Source organism: Mustelus asterias, chromosome 7, assembly GCF_964213995.1.
Source record: "Mustelus asterias chromosome 7, sMusAst1.hap1.1, whole genome shotgun sequence".
In the NCBI taxonomy this organism is placed as follows: Eukaryota; Metazoa; Chordata; class Chondrichthyes; order Carcharhiniformes; family Triakidae; genus Mustelus; species Mustelus asterias.
The window spans coordinates 86,633,213-86,661,049 of record NC_135807.1 but is presented as its reverse complement, the minus strand read 5'-3'; the positions used below and the strand labels follow the sequence as shown (position 1 = coordinate 86,661,049).

At 41.6% G+C, this 27,837-nt stretch overlaps 1 protein-coding gene across 4 annotated transcripts in view; it reads left to right on the top strand.

The window, feature by feature from the left end:
* Nucleotides 1-27,837, top strand: part of LOC144495835 (lethal(3)malignant brain tumor-like protein 4) — a 316,415-nt gene that overhangs the window by 10,957 nt on the left and 277,621 nt on the right. For all 4 annotated transcript variants that reach the window (XM_078216430.1, XM_078216429.1, XM_078216428.1 and 1 more), the window contains one exon: nucleotides 20,467-20,651. In XM_078216430.1, coding sequence (XP_078072556.1) covers nucleotides 20,467-20,651 — 185 coding nt within the window. The remainder of the gene's footprint in view (nucleotides 1-20,466; nucleotides 20,652-27,837) is intronic.

The following is a 27,837-nucleotide window of genomic DNA, read 5'->3' as shown; positions in this document are numbered from 1 at the left end:
TGTATTTCACACTTGCTTCATGTGTTCCCAGCCTCCTAGCTTTGACAAATGCTTCCTTTTTCTCTTTGACTAGGCTCACAATATCTCTCATTATCCAAGGTTCCCAAAACTTGCCATACTTATCCTTCATCCTTACAGGAATGTACCGGTACTGAATCCCTATCAACTTATGCTTGAAAGCCTCCCACATGCCAGATGTTGATTTGCCCTTAAACATCTACCCCCAATCTACATTCTTCAGTTCCTGCCTAATATTGTTGCAATTAGCCTTCCCCCAATTTAGCACCTTAACTTGAGGACTACACTTATCTTTATCCATCAGTACCTTAAAACTTACTGAATTGTGGTCACTGTTCCCGAACTGCTCCCCTACTGAAACATCGGTCACCTGGCCGGGCTCATTCCCCAATACCAGGTCCAGTATGGTCCCTTCCCTAGTTGGACTATCTACATACTCTTTCAGGAAGCCCTCCTGGATGCTCCTTACAAACTCTGCCCCATCCATGCCCCTAGCACTAAGTGAGTCCCAGTCAATATAGGGGAAATTAAAATCTCCCACCACAACAACCCTGTTACTTTTACACTTTGCCAAAATCTGCCTACATATCTGTTCCTCAATCTCCCACTGGCAGTTGGGTGGCCTATAGTAAACCCCCAACATTGTGTCTACACTCTTCCTATTCCTGAGCTCTACCTATATTGCCTCGCTGTACGAGCCCTCCGAGGTGTGCTCCCGGAGTACATCTGTGATATTCTCCTTAACCAGTAGTGCAACTCCCCCACCCCTTTTACATTGCCCTCTATCCCGCCTGAAACATCTGTATCCTGGAATGTTAAGCTGCCAATCCTGTCCTTCCCTTAACCAAGTCTCTGTAATGGCAACAACATCGTAGTTCCTAGTACTAATCCAAGCTCATCTGCCTTACCTGTTACACTTCTCGCCTTGAAACAAATGCACTTCAGTTCACCACACCCTCTCTGATTAGCAATCCCACGCTGCCTGCTGTTTCTCTGAGTCTTACTGGCCCTACTCTCTGGTTCACCTTCAGCTAATTCACCTTTGCTTTGGTTCCCACCCCCCCTGCCAAACTAGTTTAAATCCTCCCGTGTGACACTAGCAAACCTCCTGGCCAAAGTCAGCGAACAAGACTGCCTGCAAAAGATCTTGCATATTACATTGGAGGACAGATGCATCAACATCAATGTCTTTTCATATGCAAGCATCACCAGCAGCCGGGCTATTACCCACTATTATTGGGTTGGTCATATAGCTCAGATGTCAGATACCAGGTTCCCAAAACAGGTGGTCTTCTCCCATCTCGGTCAGGGCAGATGCACCAGAACTGGACAGAAGAAGCACTTCCAGGTTGTGCTGAAAGCCAAGGTAAAGAAATGCAACATTGACATCAACTCCTGTGAGACTGTTGCTTCAAATCGAACCAGGTGGCAGCAGAGACTGTGGGAATGATCCCAGGATTTTGAGACCCAACAATGTTTGGAGCTGGATCATGGACAATTTGGGCGGCACAGTGGTTAGCACTGCTGCCTCACAGCACTAGGGACTTGGGTTCGATTCCTGGGTTGGGTCACTATCTGTGCGGAGTTTGCACATTCTCTCCATGTCTGCATGAGTTTCCTCCGGTTGCTCCGGTTTCCTCCCATGGTCCAAAGATGTGCGGGTTAGGTGGATTAGCTATGCTCAAATTGCCCCTTAGCGTTAGGGGGACTAGCTAGAGTAAATACATGGGGTTATGGGGATAGGGCTTGAATGTGATTGTGGTCGGTGCGACTCAATGGACCAAATGACCTCTTTCTGCACTGTAGGATGCTATGAATGGCAAAATGAAGAGGAAAGGTGAGAGTGGCGAAGAGAACACAACCACACATTCCACATGATGACAAATGCCCTAAGGTCTGCTGTTCCTGAACCAGCCTCATCAGCCATCTTCGGATACATAGAAGACAGTCAATTCTCGCTCACAAGGAATAGCTAATAGTTCACTTTTAATCCATAGTTTAAAGAGCAAGATGATTGTGTATATTGAAATTGGCATACTTTGAAATCCTTTTACAATGCAACAGAAGCAAATCTGTAAATGCTTAAAAGCTGGTGTGCAAATTAGTTGAAAATTAAGATGCTAACCCATACTTTTGTTATTCTGTGTTTATGGAAAATCTGTTTGTATCTAAGTAAACGTTTTCTGCGTAATTCTTAGACATGTTTAAGCAATTAACGTAACGTATCTGTAACAATCTGAGGATCGTGGGATTATATTCATTGGAGTTTAGGAGGTTGAGGGGAGATCTGATAGAAACTTACAAGATAATGAACGGCTTAGATAGGATGGACGTAGGGAAGTTGTTTCCATTAACAGGGGAGACTAGGACGCGGGGGCACAGCCTTAGAATAAAAGGGAGTCACTTTAGAACAGAGATGAGGAGAAATTTCTTCAGCCAGAGAGTGGTGGGTCTGTGGAATTCATTGCCACAGAGGGCTGTGGAGGCCGAGACGTTGAGCGTCTTCAAGACAGAAATTGATAAATTCTTGATTTCTCGAGGAATTAAGGGCTATGGGGAGAGAGCGGGTAAATGGAGTTGAAATCAACCATGATTGAATGGTGGAGTGGACTCGATGGGCCGAATGGCCTTACTTCCGCTCCTATGTCTTATGGTCTTATGGTCTTAATGTAATGCTTCCTGGGAGGATTCCATCCCATTCTCCCAGTTTCTCTGCCTCTGTTGCTGCAACCTTTGAAAATGGCGCCTCTGACATCTCTGCCTTTTTTCCTTAACCAAGGTCCCCACCCTCCTGTGGTTGACAGGGCATGCAACTTGGTTTGGCCCATTTCCCATATCTCTGCCCTTGCCCCTTCCCTCCCAATACCATGATAGGGTCCACCCCTTACCCTCACATTCCACGCACCAGCTTCTGCATTCAAATAATTATCCTCGGCCATTTCAGTCAATTCCAGCATGAGGCTACCATGAAACGCATCTTCCCCTCACCTTCCCTGTCAGTATTCTGCAGGGACCACTCCCTCCATGACACCTTAGTCCACTCCTTCATTACGCTCAACTCCTCTTCCCCTTCCCACAGCACTTTCCCTTGAAACCATAGAAGGTGCAACACCTGCCCCTTTACCTCCTCCCTCCTCTCCATTCAAGACTTTATTTGTTGCTCCCAATGCAGTCCTCAATGTTGTGAAGACTAAGCACAGGCTGGGTGACCACCTTGCGGAACATTTTCACTCGATCTGCAAGCATGACCCCAATCTTCCTGTTGCTTGCCATTTCAACTCAACATCTTGCTCTCATGCCCACATGTCTGTCCTTGGCCTGCTGCAATGTTCCAGTGAAACTCAACGCAAACTGGAGGAGCAGCAACTCGTCTTCTAAACAGGCAGTGGTTAGCACTGCTGCCTCACAGCTCCAGGCACCTGGGTTCGATTCCTGGCTTGGGTCACTGTCTGTGTGGAGTTTGCATGTTCTCCCCGTGTCTGTGTGGGTTTCCTCCGGATGCTCTGGCTTCCTCCCACAGTCCAAAAGGTGTGCTGGTTAGGTGCATTGGCCATGCTAAATTCTCCCTCAGTGTACCCGAACAGGCGGCGGAGTGTGGTGACTAGTGGATTTTCACAGTAACTTCATTGCAGTGTTAATGTAAACCTACTTGTGACACTTATAAACTCTAAACACTAAAAACTTTAAACGTGTTACACCCCTCAATATTTGAGTTCAACAACTTTGGACTATGATCTTCCTCCTCCATCTTTATCTTTTTTTAAAATATCCCAAACATTTTTTGTTTCTAGGCCAAAAACCTGCCATCCCCACCGGACCAACGGTCACGTGTTCTTAAATTTTGCAACATCTTTGTTGCAATCTCTCCTAGCTGCCACGAATCACTGACCTTCGACTGTGTTCCAACTATTTCACCTCCACTTATACAGTATATGATCCAACACATTTCTCCCTCTTTTTACCTCTGAATAAGAGCTAGACAGACTTTTCTCTCCCTACAGATTCCAGCATCCACAGTATTTTGCTTTTGATACAATGTAATTATATCTGTGTCATCGTGAAATGCGAACAGAAAGTTAAACAAAAAATCCTAGCTTTTAGAAAAATATTTTATTCCTGGGATGTGGGTATTACGGCCAAGGCCAGCATTCGTTTAAAAATGATGACTTGCAAGACTTGTTTTTAACTGTGCCCTGTGTTAATGCAATAAACTTGGGATAATCCCAAAGAGCAGATGCTTTAAAGAATTTTTCTTTACCTGTTTTATTTTTTTGGAAAAGAGCTTTTCCCTTTTTTTATTTTTTAGATCCTTTCATATCCGAGAATTTGAAATTGTCTAACCTGAAGTGTTTTTCTGAAACCGTTTTTTTCCTTTTCCAGTCATGTCTTTCACTTCTTTGACCATAACCTTCACAGGGAATTGGTCTGTGGACAACTGTCTGCTGTTGCATTCCCTCATGGTCATTCTTCACATGTGACTGTGAATCGCGATAGTGTCAGTCGGTTATGAATGCAGATGTATTGCAGATGAAGATGATGCTTTCATCGTAAGTCCATGCACTTGAGTCATGAATTTTCAACTTGATCAAAGTGAACTCCAACCTATCTCCCCTTCCCCAGTTTCGGGACATGGGGGAATGATAGTAGCACTTTCCAGACACTCCATCTGAAATTAGTTGAATTACCACTGAGCACAGGTCTCGTGTGAATGCGCGAGAAAGCTGGTATTAAGGGAAACTTGTTTGAGGCAGTGATATCAAGGAAGCTCACATATTTTCAGCACATGATTTGAACAGGAGGGGAGTGCTTGGGGGACAAAGAGGGAATGTAAGGCAAAACACCTGGAAAATGTGCACAAGGAGGACCCAAGATGGTTTGTATGGATAATATCAGAATGTGGACTAAACTCTTTATGGGAAAGGCACTGAGCGCAACTGAAATCGATGCAGAAAGATTGTTCATAATGCAGCCAATCCTCGGAACGAGGACAGATAGAAGACAAGACGGAAAAGACATAGGTCTGAAAAGAGAAGCTTCGAAAACACATAATGAGCCATTGGATATCCAAAAGAATGGGCTTGCTCTTGACTGAGCACTAGCTGACATTCTGTTCCTGAGAGGTTTTTTTTCTCTGCCCTGAGGAAGTACTTCATTTCTGCTTAGCAGAGTCTCTGGTGGTCTGAATTAGATCAGGAACTGACATATTGGAACTGCAGAGTGATCCTGCAGCCTTTCTTCTTTGTTCAACCTAGCTAAATGTCTTCTTGATTAGAAAGCTGTGTTTTAAATGACATATTTAATATTTCCTACTTTGTACAACTGTCAGAAGTAGTTTCATTTTATTTTATAATCATCAGTCCTCCTGGATGCTACCATTTATGATACTTAAAAGGAAAAGCAGAGAACAAGGCAAGGATTTTTGAGTAATGTGCTGCCCCATCTTCCCCCTCAATGTTTAAAAAATCAAAATGCTTTGTGCTATGTTGAGAGTTTGCTGCATTTTCTCCTTTATGGACACCAATCATTTGATGCATACGTTACTTTTTTAACTTGCCACAATAATGCAGGTTGTGATTGGCCCATGTACCTCCTGAAGTGATCTCATTGATTTTAATAGCAGCCGATACTTCACATAGAATGAAGGCACTGACATGGCATTTCCTCAGCATCAAGAAAACACGAACAACTCCGGAATGATCAATAAAATGCTAACTTTTGTTCTGGTGATTTTTATAGCAGCAGCGATCTTGCGCAATGATCTTGTAAAATCCATCCCTTACTTTACAAATGCATGTGCTAGTGATGTCAGTGCTTCAGTGTTGCCAGGGCATTAGTTAACCCCTTTGTACGTTTGCCCAGGCAGTCATCATTTTTCATATTTTGAAGACTGCAGATTGTGTTGTGAGCTTTCTTTCGCCGTTTGTTCTTAGACTCTGAATTTCCGTTACAGATACTAAAGTGGCTACTAACTTTTGCCATTGATCAATGATTATGCTCGATTAAGAAGAATCCTTCAGCATCTTTTAAAACCATTCATTGTGCATAAAGATATACAAAAAATGGAAATATTCAAATGCATAGAAAGTCATCTATGCATTTAAACAGTCACTATCTGAGAGAGCGTGCAGGTAGCTGGTGAAGGTGTTCTGATGACTGGTCCCACCTAGAATTCTGAGCATTCTCCTCCTCTCTCAGGTGTTTCTGTTTTCATGTGATTTCTGATATGATTTCTAGCATTTTTAAAAATCTCACCATGTGGCTCCCTCAGCAACAGTAGCAACGACAACTTGTATTTTATGTAGTGCCTTGAACATGGTTGCACAAGCTGAGGATCATGATTAAATGTGAACTAGAACCACATGAAGAGATATTCGAGGAGACGATCCAAAGCTTGGTTGAAGAACTAGGTTTTAAGGAAAATCTTAAAGGAGGATGATACAGGGATTGTTTTGGAAGGGAATTCGGAACTTTGGGCCTTGGCAGCTGAAAGCACAGCCACCAGTGGTGCAGTGGCTATGCTCAAGAGTAAGAAGTTTAACAACACCAGGTTAAAGTCCAACAGGTTTATTTGGTAGCAAAAGCCACACAAGCTTTCGGAGCTCCAAGCCCCTTCTTCAGGTGAGTGGGAATTCTGTTCACAAAGAGGGCATATAAAGACAAGACTCAATTTACATGAATAATGGTTGGAATGCGAATACTTACAGCTAATCAAGTCAGGCTACTAAGCCAGTTTCACTGGCTGTCTTGTCTGGAGACAATACACATCTTTTTAGCCTGTCTTGATGCTCTCTCCACTCACGTTGTTTGTATCTTAAAGACCTGATTAGCTGTAAGTAATTGCATTCCAACCATTATTCATGTAAATTGAGTCTGTGTCTTTATATGCCCTGTTTGTGAACAGAATTCCCACTCACCTGAAGAAGGGGCTTGGAGCTCCGAAAGCTTGTGTGGCTTTTGCTACCAAATAAACCTGTTGGACTTGAACCCGGTGTTGTTAAACTTCTTACTGTGTTTATCCCAGTCCAACGCCGGCATCGCCACATTATGCTCAAGAGGCCAGAATTAGAGGAGTGCAGATACCTGAGGGTTGTGGAATTGAGGAATCACCGATAGAGAGGGACGAGGTCATGGTGGTGGGGAGGGAGGGACGCGGTCACGGCAGCGGGGAGGGAGGGAAGTGCTCGCGGCGGGGAAGGAGGGAGAGAGGGACGTGCTCACGGCTGAGGGGGAAGGAGGGAGGGACGCGCTAGCAGCAATGTGAAAGCGTGAATGAGAATTTTCAAATCAAGTTGATAGTTTATACTGAGCCAATTGAGATCAGTGAGAATGGGTGATGGGTGATTGAGACCTGTTAGCACAGGCTGAAGAGTTTTACATAATGAGTTTGTGGAGGTTAGAATTTAGGAAGCTGGTCAGGTGTGCATTGGAATGGTAAAGACTAGAGGTAACAAGAGTATTGATAAAGGTTTCTGCAGCAGGTGAGTTGCGGCAGGGTGGAGCCAAGTAGTGTCACAGAGGTGGAAATAGGCAGTATTATAATGCTGTGAATATGTGATCAGAAGCTCTTCCTGTGGGTCAGATTTGACAGCAAGGTTGTGAACAGTTTGGTTCAGCCTCTGACATTTGTCAGGGAGGAGGATAGGATAGTGAGCAGGGAATGACATCTTTGGTACAGATGTACCAAATGGCTTCTATCTTCCTAATGCTTCTTTGGATGAAATTTCTGGTCCTTCAAGCAGAGAGCGGGTTTGCACCGGAATAGAGAAGACCCTTACAATATTGACTAACATAGATATGAGAAAAGAGGTTGAGTGGTCAGTGATTTAATGGGAATAGGACTGAGGGAACATAAGGTGGTTCTCATATACAAGATGAGCTCAGAGGGCATGAATGGAGACGCGGATAAACTGGAGAAAGATACAGATTTAGGGCTACAGGAGGGGAGAATCTTAGACAACATTTCGGGGAAGAGGGTGGTGTAGTGGTAATGTCACTGCACTCGTAATCCAGAAGCCCAGGCTCCTCTTGTGGGAACACAGGTTCAAATCCCACCAAGACACCTGGTGGAATTTGAATTAGACCATAAGATGTTGGAGCAGAAATAGGCCATTTGGCCCATCGAGCCTGCTCTGCCATTCAGTGACATCATCACTGCTCTGATATGATACTCCTCAACTCTGCTTTCCTGCTTTATCCTCATAGCCCTTCATTTCTTTACTGATTAAAAATCTGTCTCAGCCTTGAACATATTTAATGACCTAGTCTCTACAGCCCTCTGCAGTAAAGAATTCCACAGATTTCACTACTCTCTGAGAAGAAATTCCTCCTTGTCTCTATCTGGAGTTCATAGAATCATAGAAACCCTACAGTGCAGAAGGAGGCCATTTGGCCCCATCGAGTCTGCACCGACCACAATCCCACCCAGGCCCTACCCCCACATATTTACCCACTAATCCCTCTAACCTACGCATCTCAGGACTCTAAGGGGCAATTTTTTTTTTAACCTGGCCAATCAACCTAACCCGCACATCTTTGGACTGTGGGAGGAAACCGGAGCACCCGGAGGAAACCCACGCAGACACGAGGAGAATGTGCAAACTCCACACAGACAGTGACCCGAGCCGGGAATCGAACCCAGGACCCTGGAGCTGTGAAGCAGCAGTGCTAACCACTGTGCTACCGTGCCGCGTTAGCAGTGCTAACCACTGTGCTACCGTGCCGCGTTAAATTAATGTTACCATTACTGAGACTATCCTCAATTGTCATAAAAACCCATTTGATTCACTAAAATCCTTTAAAGGAAATTTGCCATCCGTACCTGGTCTGGTCTACATGTGATTCCAGACCCACAGCAATGTGGTTAATTCTTACCTGCACTCTGAAATGGCCTAACCAGAAACTTAGCTCAAGGGCAGTTGGGGGATGGACAACAAATGCTGGCCTTGCTAACAATGCCCACATTGCATGAAAGAATAAAAAAAGGTCCAGTGGGCTATGAGAAATAAAGGAAATGATGTCCGGTGGTCTCACTCTTAAGAGACAAAGAATCATCTGTAATGAAAACAAAACAAATGCTGGAAATACTCAACAGGCCAGGCAGCACTTCATCTGCCTGACTAGTTACCCCCTGAAACCCTCCCCTGACCACCTCTATGAGGTCTCTGACATATCCTTGTGGCCTCCCATTCCCCCTTACACACTCCCCAGCAACACCCCACTGCCTTGTTCTCTGGATCCCATTGAACTTTCAATCAGGCTTATTTTTGGGGGAGGGGAGAACTGTGGAGTTAAAACACCATGGCATGCACCAGAACCCCAACGTCAGATTTCCCATGCCCCTGGTGTGTTAATTGTACATTGCTTATATTGTTAAGGCAGACTGGTGAAGGAAGTTTTTGGGCAGACGATGGCAAAATGATAATCACTCGCAATCCAGAAGCTCAGGCTAATGCTCTGAGGACATGGGTTCATATCTCACTAAATGCCCTTTAAGGGGCTGGTTAATTTGATTAATTATCGAGAGACTGCTGGGATATGGTGTAAATAGGTTGGAAGTAGAATATGTCCTGTTTCATACTTCACCAAGAGGCTTGGAAGCGATTTAACATTAGCAGATAATGGTTGCCTAAAGGTGAAGATTGGAAACTGAGAACATTTATTTTTTAGACAGAAGATTGTGATCTGATTTACTTGCGTGGAAAAAAAAATGTCTAAAGACAGGTATAAAGTGTCAGGATGTGATTACTCAGTGTTACTATCCATAGCTGAACTTTATGAACAGTGGAAAAATAGAATGGATATGCGAGCACGGGCCACAGCTTTACCAAAGAGAAAACAAGTTATGCCTTGGCATTGTCACTTCCTGACAAAAGCAAAATCAACAGCAAAGTATTTTGTGATCTGGATGCCTGTCAGTTGGATGCTGATAAGGGTTTGGATATTCTATTTCATGGGTAAAATTTATAAGAAAGCAGATCTACTGAATATCTTTTGAAGCATGGTCAGACTTTAATAGATTTAGAAAGACGGAGGTTATTCTATTGACGAATATATATTATGAACTTTAATTGATTATATCAAATATTGCCAAAATTAAATTTGGAAATTCCTTGTTCGGTGCTTGCCTTGAAATAAAACAGAAAATGCTGCAAAAACCAAGTAGGTATGGCAGTCTCTGTGGAGAGAGAAACCAAGTTAACACTTCGAGTCTGTAAGACTCTTTTTTAGTGTAGAGCTTTGAAATTGTTGGTTATGCTAAAGTGTCGCATGTGGATAGACTCCTGGTCTTGGAGTTGGATTCTCAGAAAGAGACATACTTTTGGATCAACGTTTGATGCTTTAAATATATTGCTGGCAAAGCAGTCACTTCCAGTAGCCTTCGTGTCACAATTGCGACACTCGGTGGTGTCACAGAGGATGAAGGACTGTATGATCACGGCCTTTGAAAATTGTTCAGATATGGGGTGTAGGCATCAGTGCAACAGAAAACTTGCTAACAAAGGAAAGGAGAATGAATACATTTTTGGCAGACCTGGCAGTTGACAGGATTGGAGTACTAATGGATGAATGAATCCTGGGAACAGTTAACAGGCGTTTCAGATGGGATCCAAAATATGATAATGCGGCAAATTGTCCGAAGTGGAAGAACATAGTTTTTGAAAGAATGTATGAGTCAGAAAGTTTGGAAGTTGATAATGTTGGATCAGCTGGAAGGAATTGTACTGGTCACAGGCTTCTGCCAGTAGTGACTAGTAGTTGTGGATTCATTTAATTGCACTGTGTTGGATAGTGGTTACACGTCAGTAGCATGTGTAATAGATTGTTTCAAATGTTATTTAGGTTCAACCAGTAGTAAGGATCATTCACTCAGTAGTAAGCATCAAAGTAAGATCAGGGAATATGAATATTTTATTTGGTTTGGGTTCGGAGCTGACAACACTGAGGTCACTGAAAAGAATAGCATGGATAAGCCACTTTATTAGTACAGATGTGGTATCTAATGAAAGATACCATTGCTACTGAGCAAGCTTTCCATGAAAAAGGCACAAATGAAACTGGACATGGAACATGATAAAGCAATTATTGGAAAGTCAGTAGATTTGTAATTTACCCAAATCAGGGCATTGTTACATCTCTTTACCAAAACCTTGCATCAGGATGTCAAATAATAGCATCAGGTGACAGGAATTACAGAGAAAAAAAATTGTCTTGAATTTACATCAACAATGTGAATTGTCTTGAATTTACACCTCTTGTTACAGATTAAACTATACTAAATTAGTATATTATATATACTAAGGAATGCAAGGATGGTTGATGTTGAGTACGCAAAGCACATTGAAGAGATTACTAAAGATTTTGATATATGCAAAAAGTATTCGAGGCCAATTGTAGGCCTATTGAGGGAAGTGGGTGTCACTGGCGAGGCCAGCATTTGTTGCCCATCCCTAATTGCCTTTAAACTGCTTACCAGGCTATTTCAGAGGGCAGGCAAGAGTAAACCACATTGCTGTGTGTTTGGAGTCACATGGACTCCAGACCAGATAAGCACGGCAGATTTTCTTCTATTACAAGGTTGCATGTTGCCTCATGAAGAGGTCTAAAGCTTTGTATGGTTGAATGATAACTGGTTATTGATAACAGACAACTATATACATATATGTATACATAGGATTAGATCTTGCATTGGTGCTATCTTCATGTTGACTTCTACCAGCCTTGCTACTACTACATTCAACTACTCCCATGTGACTCTCTGTCATAATGTGGACTCGTCCTATATTAACCCGAATAGTCCCAAACACCCTAATACTAAATCTTTCCTAAAGGACATCAGTGAAACAAGTGGGTTTTTATAACAATTGATGATAGTTGCCATGGTCACCATTACTGAGACTAGATTTCAAATCCAAATTTATTAATTGAATTTTAATCCCACCAGCCATGGTGGGTTTGAACCCATGTCCCCAAGAATTAGCCTGGACCTTTTGGATTACAAGTCTAGTGTCATTAGCACTACACCGCCATCATCCTGTCTCCATGTTGTAAGTCTCTCGTTAACATAAGGGTTTATGAAGTATTGGCGAAAGATAAAATGATTGTAGATAAAGTCAGAGTAAAATGGATGGGGATGGGACTGGGAGCACCGGCTAACTTGCAGACTGACAATGGGAGGGATGTTTACCAGCGCTGAGTTTAGAGACGTGTGAAAATATGAACATTATTATGAACACTAGTTTAAAGTCCTTTCAGAAATGGACTCTGAAAGAAATCACACAGTGATCAATAAGATATTCCATAGGTTCTTAGTCAACCTAGCAAATAGCAGTCTAACATCTGCACTGGTGTGGGCAGTCCATGCAAATAATTCACTTCAAATGATTTGGGATTGTAGTTTGTATCACTTGGTCTGTGGGATGGGATCGCAAAATACCTTCTGTAATGTGTGATAGTCCCCTGACCCTAGAAGGGACGACAATGAGTTCCACTTTATCTGTGCATTTGAATAGCCTACATCCAGGAAAAAGTTTCAAGATAAAATTCAGTGACCTTTATGGCATCACATAAGACTGCCCAAGATCAATTTTAATCCTAGGGATTTAGCGAACTATAAGAGAGAGAGAGAGTCCGAAAGAGTGGAGATGTCTGGTAAGGTGATAGGCTGTGATGGAAAGATATGGTGGTCAAACTATTAAAATCCATTCATCTTAGTTAATCATTAGAAACTTTCAGAAATTGAGCAATTAGCAGGAGGTGATGAGGCACTCTGTACTTTACACTCATGTGTTCAACAATTATAAGGAGTAGAACATGGTAGATAATGGGATGGATGACAGTAGACAAAGTGATATTGATGCACGGAACAGGGCTCTCATACCTAAATGACAACAGTCTAAAGTCAGTACCAGGATGACGTATATACCAGAAGGGTGCAGTGAATGGAAGGATGTGACTATTGTAGGAAGAGCAGAGAAAGCCACCAGCAAATTCAAACATTGTCTAAATGTCCAAGATGATGGCCAAAGAGATAATATCAATACATGGGCAAAGTGAGGTGAAACAGTGGGAAGTAAGAAAGTGCAGTGAACGTTCCTGTATTGGGTATGGGGATGACTGTCAATAGGAAGCGGTCATGGAGTGGTGACATAACCTCTGACCACGGGAGGGAGAGATTCAGTAACAATGATCTAGCAAGAGATAGAAGTGCAAGTCAAGGCTGTAGCTTGATTAGTCACATGAAAGAATAAGGACTACAGAACAGTCTAGGAAAACTACTAGAAATAAAAACCCTAATGATCGTGAAGCTTTGGTGGTTGCAGACAATTAATAGGTATTTTAATAAAAGGATAAACAAAAAGAATTGAATAGTTGAAAGGAATTTTGGACTGCTCTGAAGCGCCAGATAGGGGACAGTCAATCTTGACCTATATATGGAAAAAAGTACTCCTAGATAGGACATAGTAGGCCCCAGTGTCCTGGGGTTTTGAAGAGAGAATTGGAGATCATGATATTAGAGGGGCCTCCCCCATAGCAGGTAAAGCAATCTTGAGAATTTTCTTAGCTCTGTTGGCCACGTATTTGTGGGAATGTAGGTCAATCAATATAAAAGCTGCATATTTGCAGTGTGAAAAATTTCAGAGAGAAAGGTTTTTGAAACTACCTAAAGAAATGAGCGATGGAGAAGGGAAGCTGGAAATTAAACAAATGCATTTATGGATTAAATGAGGCATCAAAAGGGTATGGTATTTTTCAGTGAGGTCTGTCTTGCTGAAAGTAGGCTGTACTTAACTGAAATCAGATCCAGCATTGTTTTGCTGGTATGATAAAGAGAGACTCTTGGGAAACTTTGATGCACGGCGATGATTTTACATGGGGAGTCTTTGCAGAATTTGAGTGATTTTGTTGCATATATGATCTGTAACAGGAAAATTAAGATTGGAAGTCAGGCTTCAGAAACCTTTGAATATGAAGGCCTTGATGTTAATCAGAAAAAGTTGGAAGTAACCTTGAATCAACAATCATGTCTAGAAAGTGCGACATGAATCCTGATAAATCAGGCTAGTTCATCACAGAAAGATGATCTTGCATCCAAAGAAGAAACAGCAGTTAAAAAGCTTGATTGGAGAGTTCAACTGGCTGAGGTCAGACAAAGACTCAATGCCAGTTATGGCACATTGGAACTTAGTACTATGAGCAAACACGCTACACAACAATTGAGGAGGTTTGAGGACAAATAAATAATTAAATTAATTAAATTTGGGGGAAATGTGTGCTCCCGTTTATCTGCTTGGTTGACCCAAAGGACAGGAAATGAATCCTTTTTAGTGATGCTTCCCATGCTGATCTTTTGAATTGGTTTAAAATATTCTAGGTGAATAAAAATGCCAAGTGTTGTCCCTTGGCCTCGAAAGTCAAGAAAATAAAAAGGGTGATTAAAAGCATCCTAGCCACAGAAACACTGGCTCTGGCAGAAATGATAGAAACACGATCATAATCATCAAACATCTTGAGGGAAATCCTACTCGAGGCATTCTGAGAAATGTTTGCTCGTTGAATACATGTAGATAAGCGTTCTGTATGGGATCATGAACAATTCAAACAAAACTGAGAAAAGGCTAAGGATTCACATTGCTAATATAAAAGCAATGTTGAAGCAGAAAGAGACCTCTAAAATAATGAAGGTCGACACAAATCACCAATTATTGGACTGCTTTATAAAAGAAATGCTGGAGGTCCTTGAAGAGGGATATCTTTTGATGGGTTCAAAGAAACATGGAAAAACAATTTTTCTCTTTGATTTGTTTTGTAACTATTTGTGGTGTACAGTTTTTTTGTCTAAATAAAGGAAGGGTATCTGAAAGTGGTGTAGAATATTAAGAAGCATAGGTGAAAGGCATTGTTTAATTCAGTACCTGGAGCACTTATACAGAGAGACTGCTAGGATAATGTGGGGAGAGCAGGTAGGAAGCAGACATACGTAACGCTGCATTATGTACAAACAGATTTATTAGTAAGAAAGATGTCGGTGTCTGGTTTCATACTTCAGTTGGCTTGGGATTGAGTTAACACACTGCCTCCAGTGTGTCAGGCAAGTTAAAATTCAGCCCATTGTCTTTGTTTTTGTACCAAAAATATATTTGCAAAGCAGTTAAAATCTTCCCTGTCACATTTAACATTTAAAGTCAGTGGAACATCGTTATAAAAGTGACTCATAAAGGTTGCGGATGACAGATATTGGACAGATATGGAACACAAACTGTAGACAGTGAAGTAGAGCTGAGCCAAACCAACACTTTGTAAGGGTCTGAACACTAAACTAGTATTTGAATTTCTTTTTAGGTTTTTATTTTCAGTGGAAAATGGAAACTTGGCACTGAGTCAACTTTTCCGTTTGCCATGAAGCTGAACGCAGCGAGTGATGATTCGAATACTTTTGATATTTGTCCTGAAATTCATTTGGCTTGGATTTGATGTAAAGCCGTTCACTCGTGTAATACAAGTACACTTCTGATGTATTTTATCTGCTTTATTTAAATACAATTGCTGTTGAAAAATTAATTGGAGTGAAATTGCTCTATTCATGTACCTGTCTTATGTATTAATTAATAACTCGATCAGTGTTCAACATTAATATTCCTCTTGAAAACATTTTGGACTATATTTTGTTGCTGTTTTGCCAGCCAGAAATTGCATTTGCATCACAATTGGTGATTTATGTGTTATTGAGGCATGTGAACCATGCATCATGTTCCTTTTTTGTATTAAAAGAGCACATTATGCTTTTAGTAAATTACTGGATTTAGGAGCAAATCATACAATATCATCATGCAATTTTTTACTTCAGAGGTTACCTGGGACTCAGCCTGGCACCTAGAAGTTACATTAAAAATAGCGCTATGCCAAATTGAGGTAGAAAGATTTTATCATTATGATATAACAGTGTTGTAATTAACTTACTGAAACTGAGGGATGTGACCAAACTTTGAAGTTGTGATTGATTGAGCTCAAAGCGGATTTGTGTTTTGCGTAGTTCATATTTTTTTCTTCTTGTTCTTTTGATTCCTGCAAACTGGGTTCTGCTAAGGAAGGCAGACACATCTATTTTACACAAGTGGTTTCAAGGAGATTAGCAGATGCAAACCTCACATTTGGACATGTTTATCTCTCCCTATTTGTGAATTTATATGGTGCCTTTGCTGACATCAAGACACCCCAAAATGCTTTCCAGCCAACAAAGTAATTTTGAAATGTATTCGCTATTATTTTACAGGAATCAATTGAGCTTCACTTTACACCTCCCTCAATGATCAACCAATGCTGAATTTATATTTAAGAATGGCTGCCTCAAGTACTGCTTCAATATTGGCTTTCATTTCTGCAACTGTAGAAAACGCCTTGTTTTATCTTGCTCGGATCTGCTGAGAGAAGCTGCGTAGAAACAGTTACATTAAAACTACAAGCCACAGCTAGCTGGCAATGACTGGGACCTTCCCCAGTGACGGTGGAATGCTCATGCAACATTAGGTGGCTCAAATAGTTCTGGTTTCCTACAATATAAATATAGCTGCTTTGAATAACAAGTTGTTAGGTTTTAGGCTGCTGTCAGTGGCAACATTGTCATGGATTGAAAGCACCTGTTTGGCCGATACACACTGCGTTTGGCAGAATATGCACTCCTGTTTATATTCATAGATTTGAAGCAGAATTGCAGAGCAGCTGAATATGGATGCGCTGTAACCTTCCTTTGTGAGGAATGGAGATGTGAGCTTGCGCTCTTCCATTCAGCAGCAATAGAACATTGATCAGTTAGAACCCATTTTCATTGGCAGCCATTGTTGTTAATTATATGTACTGCAAGGAAATTCTTTTACCCATATGACTTCCAACATTGCTATGCTGAAATTGTTGAACATGATGTGGAGATGCCGGCGTTGGACTGGGATAAGCACAGTAAGAAGTCTCACAACACCAGGTTAAAGTCCAACAGGTTTATTTGGTAGCACAAGCTTTCGGAGTGTCGCTCCTCCTTCAGGTGAGTGAGGAGTTGTGTTCACAAACAGGGCATATATATCGACACAAACACAATTTACAAGATAATGTTTGGAATGCGAGTCTTTACAGATAATCAAGTCTTAAAGGTACAGACAATGTGAGTGAAGAGAGCATTAAGCACAGGTTAAAGAGGTGTATATTGTCTCCAGCCAGGACAGTTAGTGAGATTTTGCAAGCCCAGGCAAGTCGTGGGGGTTACAGGTAGTGTGACATGAATCCAAGATCCCAGTTGAGGCCGTCCTCATGTGTGCGGAACTTGGCTATCAGTTTCTGCTCAGCGATTCTGTGTCGTCATGTGTCATGAAGGCCGCCATGGAGAACGCTTACCTGAAGATCACAGTCATTCAGTCACGGGCAGTCAGCCTCTGATCTTTGGGTAAGCGTTCTCCAAGACGGCCTTCACGACACACGACAGCGCAAAATCGCTGAGCAGAAACTGATAGCCAAGTTCCACGCACATGAGGACGGCCTCAACTGGGATCTTGGATTCATGTCACACTACCTGTAACCCCCACGACTTGCCTGGGCTTGCAAAATCTCACTAACTGTCCTGGCTGGAGACAATATACACCTCTTTAACCTGTGCTTAATGCTCTCTTCACTCACATTGTCTGTACCTTTAAGACTTGATTATCTGTAAAGACTCGCATTCCAAACATGATCTTGTAAATTGAGTCTGTGTCTATATGTGCCCTGTTTGTGAACACAAGTCCTCATTCACCTGAAGAAGGAGCGATACTCGGAAAGCTTGTGCTACCAAATAAACCTGTTGGACTTTAACCTGGTGTTGTGAGACTTCTTATTGAAATTGCTGACAGACAAAGCGAGTACACTAATTTATATTCCCATGATAACTGCTGTACAGTTACTACAGGGGAAGCTGGATAAGTGCATGATGGGGGAAAAGAATAGGACACGTTGATGGAGTGAGGAGAAGTTAGTTGGGCAAGCATTGTGTGGGGGCATACAGACCTGTTGGGATGGATGGTCTACTTCTGTGCTATAAAATTCTACATACGTTATTTAAGATAAATGCAAAGTAACTTTTATTTTGTTCAGTAATTGGAGAATAATGATTTCAACAAACAATTTAGTCATTGGGTCTTTTTAAGTTAGCCGATAAGCATTCTGGCGGTGATTGAGAAAATATTACAACCAGTTGTGGCTTGTTTATATTACTGAACCAATGATTGGTGGGGTGTGGGGGAACAAGCACATATTTGAGATTGTACTGCTGCCATTGAAGACAGTAATGTCACTCCATGTTAAAGTCCTAGAGCCAAAATACCTGGCAATGTGGAGAATAGCTCAGGTCTGCCCTGCCCACAAATAGCAGAACAAATCCAACTTGGCCAATTCCCACCCTATCAGTTAACTCACAATTATTGGCAAAGTGACGGATAGTGCTATCAAGTGGCACTTATTCAGCAATAACCTGCTCACTGACACTCAGTTTGGGTTTTGCCAGGTGCGTTCAGCTTTTGACCTCATTACAGCCTTGGTTCAAATATGGACAAAAGACCGGAACTCCAGAGGTGAGGTAAGAGTGACTGCCCTTGACATCATGACAACATTTTGCCAAGTGTGACACCAAGGAACCTGAGCAAAACTGGAGTTATTGGAAATTGGGAAAGATGCTTCTACTGGTTGGAGTCATTCCTAGCACAAAGGAAGATGGTTGTAGTGGTTAGAAGTCAGTCACCATAGTTCCAGGACTTGACTGCAGGAATTCCCCAAGGTAGTGTCCTAGGTCCAACCATCTTCAACTGCTTCATTAATTATCTTCCCACCATCACAAAGCCAGAAGTGGGAATATTCGCTGATGAATGTTGAGCACCATTTACAACTCCTCAGATAATGAAGCAGTCCATGTCCATATGCAACAAGACCTGGACCACATTCAGGCTTGGCTGAACAGGTGGCAAGTACCCTTCGTGCCAGGCAATGATCATCTCCAATAAAAAAAATCTAACCATCATCCCTTGACATTCAAAGGAATTACTATCACTGAATCCTCCATTATCAACATCCTGGGGGTTTCCATTGACCAGAAACTGAACTGGACTAACAATATAAAATACTGTGGCTACCAGAGCAGATCAGAGGCTAGGAATTCTGCAGTGAGTAACTTGCCTCCTGACTCCTCAAAGCCTGTTCACCATCTACTAGGGACAAATTGGGAGTATGCTTGAATAGTCTCCCCTTACCTAAATGGATGCAGCTCCAACAACACTGAAGAATCTTGATGCCATCCAGGAGAAAGTAGCCACTTGATTGGCACCCCATCCACAAACATCCACTCCCTCCTCTACTGATACACAGTGGCAGCAATATGTACCATCTACAAGGTGCATTTCAGCAACTCTCAGATGGCCTTTGTATAGCTCATTGGTCTGTGCACCCCACCGTGAGGTTATTACTGTTTCTTCAGGGATAACAAAGTGCAAGTTTCTTCAATACTGCCAGGTAACTCTTTTTTGTTGGCGGGTCACAGACAGACATGGAACCTGCCATTTAAAAGGTCTTTGTCCAGTTTTTAAAATAATTTTAGAAATAGCCACGGGATATCTATAATATATACATTTATCATAAAAATATTCAGAGTGAGGTCTTAGTCCACTCTCAATTCCACTCAATATATACTAACATTGGACCCTGTTTCATTTTTGTAGCTGGTAGCTTATTAAAGATTCCATGTTCAGCATGACTGTGTTTATTCCACAAAATGTAAACTTGTCTTCCTCTAAACTTCTGATAAATTTATCTGAGTGAAACGGATTGGGGTTTAATGGAAGTGTAAATTACGGTCGCATTTCTTTACAGTCACGTTTTATTTACTTACAAGATTCCCATCCTGGCCATGTTTGGAGTTTTTCAACATCCGTGAAATTTTGTTTCAAAATCGTGGCGTATCTCAAAATCAAATGTCTTTGGTCTGTGATCGGCTCGAGTAAACTGTGGATCTCAGATGTACAACAGTCTGGCTCAGCTGATTTGTTTGGTTATGTTTCTGTATAAGTGAGGTTCCTTTTACTGTATGAGTGAATATTGTACATCCAAGATAAGTATAAACTAAAAAGAATATGCAGAATCTCTCATTTAGTTCTTAATTTAATCTCAATTTGCAAACAATTTCTGTATGTTCTATTCACGGTCTCTTGTATGGTTTTAGTTAACACAGAGTGTTGTAAGTTACAGGAGTGATTATGACCGCGTGTCTGTATTTATATAAGCATGCAATCCTAATTGCATTATTCCTACATCAGAATAATTCAGCAGCATGTTTAATGTATTGAAAAAGTATATATTTTTTAGATTCAAAGACATTGAACAGAATGAAAATATCTTTGAGTAGTTTGTAATAATTCCTTCCCTTATTTCTCCATGACCTTTAAGTAAGCAATTCAGGAGGAGGGAAGAAAATGTCTGAAGAAAAAGGCTGGCAGGCTGTACCAATCAAAATTGAAAGAATCGATGAAGAAGCTGAAACAAGCAATGCAGCTAATGTGCAGGACTTTGATATATATAGTGCCATGGAATGGAAAAATGGAGTGGGTACCTTGCCTGGCAGTGACCTAAAGGTATGCATCATTAATTTGAGTTTTAAGTTTTCAAGTCTTTAATTTTTCCAATGCAAATCTTTGAATGCAATAATTACAATGACAGTAAACTTTCCCCTTCGAACAGTCAGACAAATGTCCAGACTCAAGCTGTCTATGTAGCAAATTAAAGAATAGATAAAAAAAAACAAATAATCAATGTACATTATAGGCAAGATTATTCAGCTAAAATCTATGATGTAGTATTTATTAAGGAAACAACCTCATTCAGAATTTACTGATACTGTTGGTTTGGCTGGTGTTTGGGAGTAGTGGCATCTGCTGCTTGGAGCTACTCCTATCAAGAGAACTGCTGTCATGGTATGTCACACTTGTCTGTCTTGTGCCATCCTCACATATCCATTATAGCTCGTCTGACATCCGTCATCCAGCAACACCTGGGCCCACCCTTTGTTCTGCTGCCCTCCACTTTGCCCTTTAGCTCTGATCAAATGGCTTGCTGAAATTTTATTTTCTGGAAGTCATTTTTTAGAGTTCTGTCTGTTCCTGCAATTTCAATCGCCTCAGCATTTGTCTTTTGTATATGGAATTTTCAGCACACTCCTCAGCATCCATTTCTTTCCACACATCTTACTGCGTCTTCTGAGGCACACAAGAAAGTGGATAGAATACAGCATCTTGCAAATTTTTTCCTTGTTAAAAGCTTGAATTTTCTTGTTAACACATCCCTCACCTTCACAAAATTATTTCTGGCTATCATCATCATCTACCATCTTCAGTTATAATTTGTCTTAAACAGACAAACTTATCGACCAGTTCCAGTGCGGTATCATCCACTTCAATCGTCACTGGGGTTTCTTCTAATGTAGTCCTTCTAAGTACCATAGTTTCTGTCATTTTGATGTTCATACTCAATCCATATTCTAAACTTGTGGATTCTACTTGTTCTGTGATATTTTGGAGGGCCTCTTTTGATTCTGCAAGTAGTGCTGTGTTGTCAGTGTACTGCAAATTTGCTATGTTCCTGCCTCCAATTTATATCCCAAGTACACCTAATTCTCTGAAGATTTGTTCTGTGTACAGATTGAATAATTTTGTTAACAGTATGGCCTTTTCACACTCTTCTTTTCACTTGAAACAATGGCAATAGTAGGGTGGGGTACACTGCACCTTTCACCTGTGTGCACTTTCTGGAAAGTTAGCTTGGTAGATATAGTTACAGCTGAATTCCATTATTGTCTAAATGACTCAGAGCTATACACCAGCAACTTTTCTATGTTTATAACTGAAGGTAATAAGTAACTGCAAAATCTCATCAATATGGGTTAAACTTGAAGCTTTGTTTGTTTGCAAGTCATTTTTTGAGGTTGACTTTGAACTTGGTGCTTTGCAGGAACAGTAAATGTCATGCCATTAAACTACCATTGAGCATATGATGTTTATGGCAATAATGGGGACTCGGCTCAAAAGTTTGGTGTTCAATACTTTTGGAGACAAGGGCCAGAATTTTATGTTGCTCAGGCAGGTGTGCGTCCGACTTGGAAGAGCATAAAATTGTGTGAGAGGATGTTGGGTGCATGTCCTGATATCATTGTGCCCTTGTGCGATATTTTGGTTGGTGGGCATGAGTCAGAAACGTGCCTGTCGACAATCAGGAAGTCAATTTAAATGAATTAACTAGCAGTTGACTGGGATTTTACATTGTCTGTTTGCCATTACAGCTGGCGGGCAGGCCGATTTTTACACTTTCAACCTCGATCCAGGCGGGATGAAAGTCAGGGCTCTGATTAAATTAATAAATATGTCTGAGGACTAAGGCCTGTGTATGATTATGCTCCTTCGACACTTGTGGCATAGTTTTTCCATTGATCTTCATGTTTTAAAAATCAGCAGCTCCCTCAGACTGCTCAACAGTGGCTGTCCCCGCTGAGGGAGCACATTGGAAATGCCACCCCTTTTCTGGGTGCACAACCTCCTTCTGCCCTCCCCCAGAGCTTTGAACCTTTTGTAGTGCATGTTTCACGCCGCATGGCCATTAATTGGCCAGCCAGCATAATATCATGCTAACAATGTAATTTTGGGCGAGAGCGGGTATCACATCCGCTCTCACCTGCATTGACTTTGGATGCTCCCCACACATAGAATTCACGCTAAGGTGTTCAGGAAAACATGGGAAAGAAAGAGGAGGGCTGGCAGTATAGATTGGAGAGAGGATATCCTCGATGGGTCAAAGACTGAATCTTAAGAAACAGTCGAGGTATTGTCACACTACTGGGTGTATTCCAGAGGCAACCAATTAGTGAGAAAGATACAGTGGAACAAATCTTCAAGGAAATTCCAGAGAAGTTCAAGAACCAAAGAACGGTTATAATGGAAGACTTTAATCATCCTAAGACAAACTGTGATAGTAATGTAAAGGGCAAAGAGGTGGTGGTGGGAGGCCTTGTGAAGTGCATTCAGGAGAATCTTGTAAATCAGTATGTTTCTAGCCCATCAAGGAAATTGACGTTGCTGGATTTGGCAATTGAAGTGGGCACAATGCCAGCAGGGGAGCATTTAAGAGACAGCGATCATAGTATAATACGCTGTAGGTAGCTGCGGAAAAGGACATGGAGCAATCCTGATCAATAAATAATTGATTGGAAGAAGACTAATTAGAATGAGGTGAGAATAGATCTTGCCCATTGGAATTTTAAAAAAAAGAAAGCAAAATAACATGAATGCTGGAAATCTGAAATACAAATAAAGTACAGAAATACCCCAGCCAGGCAGTGCTGCGGTGAGAGAAACAGATCAATGATCTTTCATGAGAAATGGAAGAAGTTAGCAACAGAGATTTTAAGCAACTGAAAGGGGAAGGGGTGTTGGAATAAGAACGAAAGAGAAGGTCTGCAATAAATGGAAAGACAGGAAAGATTAAATGACAGTAGAGATGGTGGTGCAGGGCTGAAGGGATTGGTAATGAAACAAAACCCAAAAGATATGTCTAGAAGAGATGTGATTGGCAGCATGATAAACAACTGCCATCTGTAAGCAAAATCAAAGGAAAAGCAAGAATAAAACTTGCAAAGAAAAAGGGAACAAAATAGAGGCAGGGATTATGGTCTGAAATTGTTTGAGGAAAACAGAATGGGTGAGAGTAGAAGTGAAGGAAATGGGATAGATGTTGACTACAGTGGAGCATATCCTTGGTTTGGAGAAAAAGGAATGCTTTGGAAGATTGCGTGTTCAGAACAGATGCGACTGACCCGGAAAAATGAGGAGAAAGGAATAGAGTTCTTATGGGAAGCACCGTGAGAGGAATTGTAGGCAAGGTAGTCAGTGGGATTATAGCAGAAAATGCTGCAAATACCCAAGGTCAGACAAGATCTGTAGAGCGAAACAAAAATATTTGGCCCACCCGTGGCATTTTCCGGAGGCAGCTCACCATTGGTCGCCAATGAATTTTTCCGGTCCCACCAATGTCAACAGTGTTTTGCGTGGCTCGCCTGTCCAACGCCGGGGAAACCGCTGCAAGGGGTTGTATTAGGCGGGACCAGAAGATCCTACCAGTGGGAGGGGCCAGAAAATCCTACTCAATGTTTCAGGTCGATGATGACCTATCAGCTGTTCTGATGATGTAACATTTTAAAACCTGCTCTTCTGATATGCCCCTTGTCATATGCGGATTAATTAAAGAAATCCAGCAGAGGTTTGTTGAAGGCAAGTTGTGTTAATTGAGTTTTTTGATCCCTGCCTTGATGTGGAGGATAAAGGTGTTTGAAAAAAAAGCCAAATAATTGACTTGCCAGCAAGGTTGAACAATCTGTGGAATAAAAGGCACAATGACAGTTTGCTGAGTGACAGGAAACAGGATGGTGAATGGTTGGTTTTGACCTAGAGGAAAGTATACAATGGAGTTCACAATAGTTGGTATTACAACGTCTGCTTTTCTTCATATATGTTAATGACCTAGACTTTGGGTGCACATTTGCAAAATAGGCAGATGATGTAAAACTTGGCTGGACGATGAACCATGAGGAGGATGGCGATGACAAAGACAGGCTGGAATAATGGGTGGAAACGTCGCAGATGAATTAATGCAGAGAAGTTTTCTTAGGAAGAAGGAGGAGGGGCAATATTAAATGAAGGTTTCAGTTTTAAAGGGGATGCAGGAGCTGAGGGACCTCGGAGTAATGTGCATAAATATTGGTATCAGGGTGGGTTGAGAAAATGACTGCTAAGGCATATAGGATTGTGGACTTTATAAATAGAGGCATTGTGTACAAAATCAGGAAGTTTTGGCAAACACGTATAACATACTGATCCCGCCTCAACTGGAGCATTGTGTCTAGTTCTGGATACTATGCTTTTGGAAGGATATGAAGGCAATAGAAAAGGTGCACGATTGACATGAAGAAAAAAGCATTTTTATGTAGTGAGTGCTTGGGATCTGGATAGTACTACCCGAGAATGTGGCTGAGACAGATTAAATTGTGGCTGGCAGAATGGAATTGGATAATTATCCGAAGGGAGAAAATTTGTCGGGCTATGGGGAAAGGATGGGAAGTGGCATTAAATGAGTTGTTCTTGCAGAAGGCCAGCACAAATATGATCTTTTTCTGTGTTTGTAACCATTTTATGATTCTATAGCTGTATTAGTTGCTGTGAGTTATGCAGAACTTCATTATGTAAACTGTAAATGTGGGTATATTCATGATTGGCCTGTTAGTCTTGTTTATAGTAGTACAGTTACAGATTTATAGCTGAACCATGGAAACTGGTCAGGTTAAGAAGCCAGCTACTAAATTGGGTTGTTTAGAATAAATTTGGGTTGTTTAGAATAACACTTCTCGATAATGTACTCGATATCAACGTTGGTTTGGAGTACAGAGCGAGGTAGTCACGTGAGGCAGATAGCTGATTGCTGCAAGCACTCATCTGTTTTTGCTATGAGCTGAAGTCGCCATGTTTGTCACACAGGTTCTGCCCCTAAACGCAAAACTAACTTGGATTATAAATCCCAAACGTTGCCATGAGGTTATACCCCTTTTGTTGAAAATGTGATTTTTCAACCTTCAGCTGACTGGAAATTTTGCAATTTGAACTGAGATGGAGCAAATTGCTTAAACATGCAAGGCCACATTCCGAGGTGTAGGTGAGAAACAGACACATCACCCTCAAGGGAAGTGTGAAGAGAGTGGCATTTCCTATAATCTAGACATTCAGTGAAACTCATAACCGTCTCAGGAAGGGACATTAAAAATGCAAAGTACTGGATATTGAAACAATGGCTGCCACAGACACACATCCAAAACCTCTTGGAAATACATAATGGGTGAATTATTTCAAGTCAAGACTGCCCAGTTGCTTCAGAGAGATTGCAAGTGACACAGTGTCAAGAAATTATTCAGCAGAGGAAATGGGCTGAAGGTTGCTATTTCTCCCCCTCTTTCTTTTGGAACACGAGTATTTGAGAAGCCAACGGTACCAGAAATTTGTCAGCAAACTGAGATCTTGTAATGACTGTAACAACTTCTACATCCAAGAAACCAGCTAAAGCAAATTGGCCACAGCATTTTAAAATCTGCGCCTCGAGGACAATCAAAGGACTTAATCGTTTATTATTTTACCTTTCTTATTTGGACTCTAACTCTCTTTATTTATGATTTATGTGCATGTGTGTGTGTGTAACTGAGGAGGTTAAATAGAAGGGAGCCAGTTAACCCTTTCTAACTAAAAAATGATAGTAAAAGCTTTTACAAATATATAAAAAGGAATAATAGCAAGAGTGAATATTGGACCCTTAGAGGACGAGAGGGGGGATTTAATAATCGGAAATGAGGAAATGGCTGAAACTTTAAATAAGTTTTTTGTGTTGGTCTTCACGGTAGAAGACACAAATAGTTTACCGAATATTAACGATAGAGGGTTGGTAGGAGGAGAGGTACTCAATACAATTAATGTTACCAGGGAGACAGTGCTTGGTAGACTAACGGGACTGAAGGTGGACAAGTCCCCGGGCCCGGATGGAATGCATCCCAGAGTACTGAAAGAAATGTCAGAGGTAATAGCGGATGCGTTAATGGTTATTTATCAAATTTCGTTGGATTCTGGGGTAGTGCCGGCGGATTGGAAAACGGTTGTTTAAAAAAGGAAATAGACAAAAGGCGGGTAACTACAGGCCGGTTAGCTTAACATCTGTAGTTGGGAAAATGCTGGAATCCATCATTAAAGAAGAAATAGCAGGCCATCTGGATAAGAATGGTTCGATTAAGCAGACGCAGCATGAATTCATGAGGGGAAAGTCGTGCTTGATGAACTTGTTGGATTTTTATGAAGAAGTGACTAGTGCGGTTGACGGGGGGGGGGGGGGGGGGGGGGGGGGGGGGGGAGAGAGAGAGAGAGAGAGAGAGAGAGAGAGAGAGAGCCGGTGGATGCGGTGTTTTTGGATTTCCAAAAGGCATTTGATAAGGTGCCTCACAAAAGGTTGCTGAAGAAGATTGGGTCACACGGAGATGGGGGTAGGGTGTTAGCGTGGATTGGGGATTGGCTATCCGACAGGAAGCAGAGAGTCGGAATAAATGCGTGCTTTTCTGGTTGGCAGATGGTAACTAGTGGCGTGCCGCAGGGGTCGGTACTGGGGCCTCAACTATTTACCATTTATATAGACGATCTGGAGGAGGGGACTGAGTGTAGGGTAACAAAGTTTGCAGACAACACAAAGGTAAGTGGAAAAGTGAATCGTGTGGAGGATGTAGAAGGTCTGCAGAGAGATTTGGACAGGCCGAGTGAGTGGGCGAGGATCTGGCAGATGGAGTATAACGTTGACAAATGCGAGGTTATTCACTTTGGAGGAAATAATAGCAAATTGGATTATAATCTAAATAGAAAAAAATTACAACATGCTACTGTGCAAAGGGACCTGTGCATGAGACGCAAAAACCCAGTCTGCAGGTGCAACAGGTGATCAAGAAGACAAATGGGATGTTGGCCTATATCGCAAGGGGGATAGAATATAAAAGCAGAGATGTCTTGCTGCATCTGTACAGGGCATTGGTGAGGCCGCAGCTGGAATACTGTGTGCAGTATTGGTCCCCTTATTTGCGGAAGGATATATTGGCCTTGGAGGGAGTGCAGAGAAGGTTCACCAGGTTGATACAGGAGATGAGGGGTGTTGATTATGAGGAGAGACTGAGCAGATTGGGTTTGTACTCGTTGGAATTTA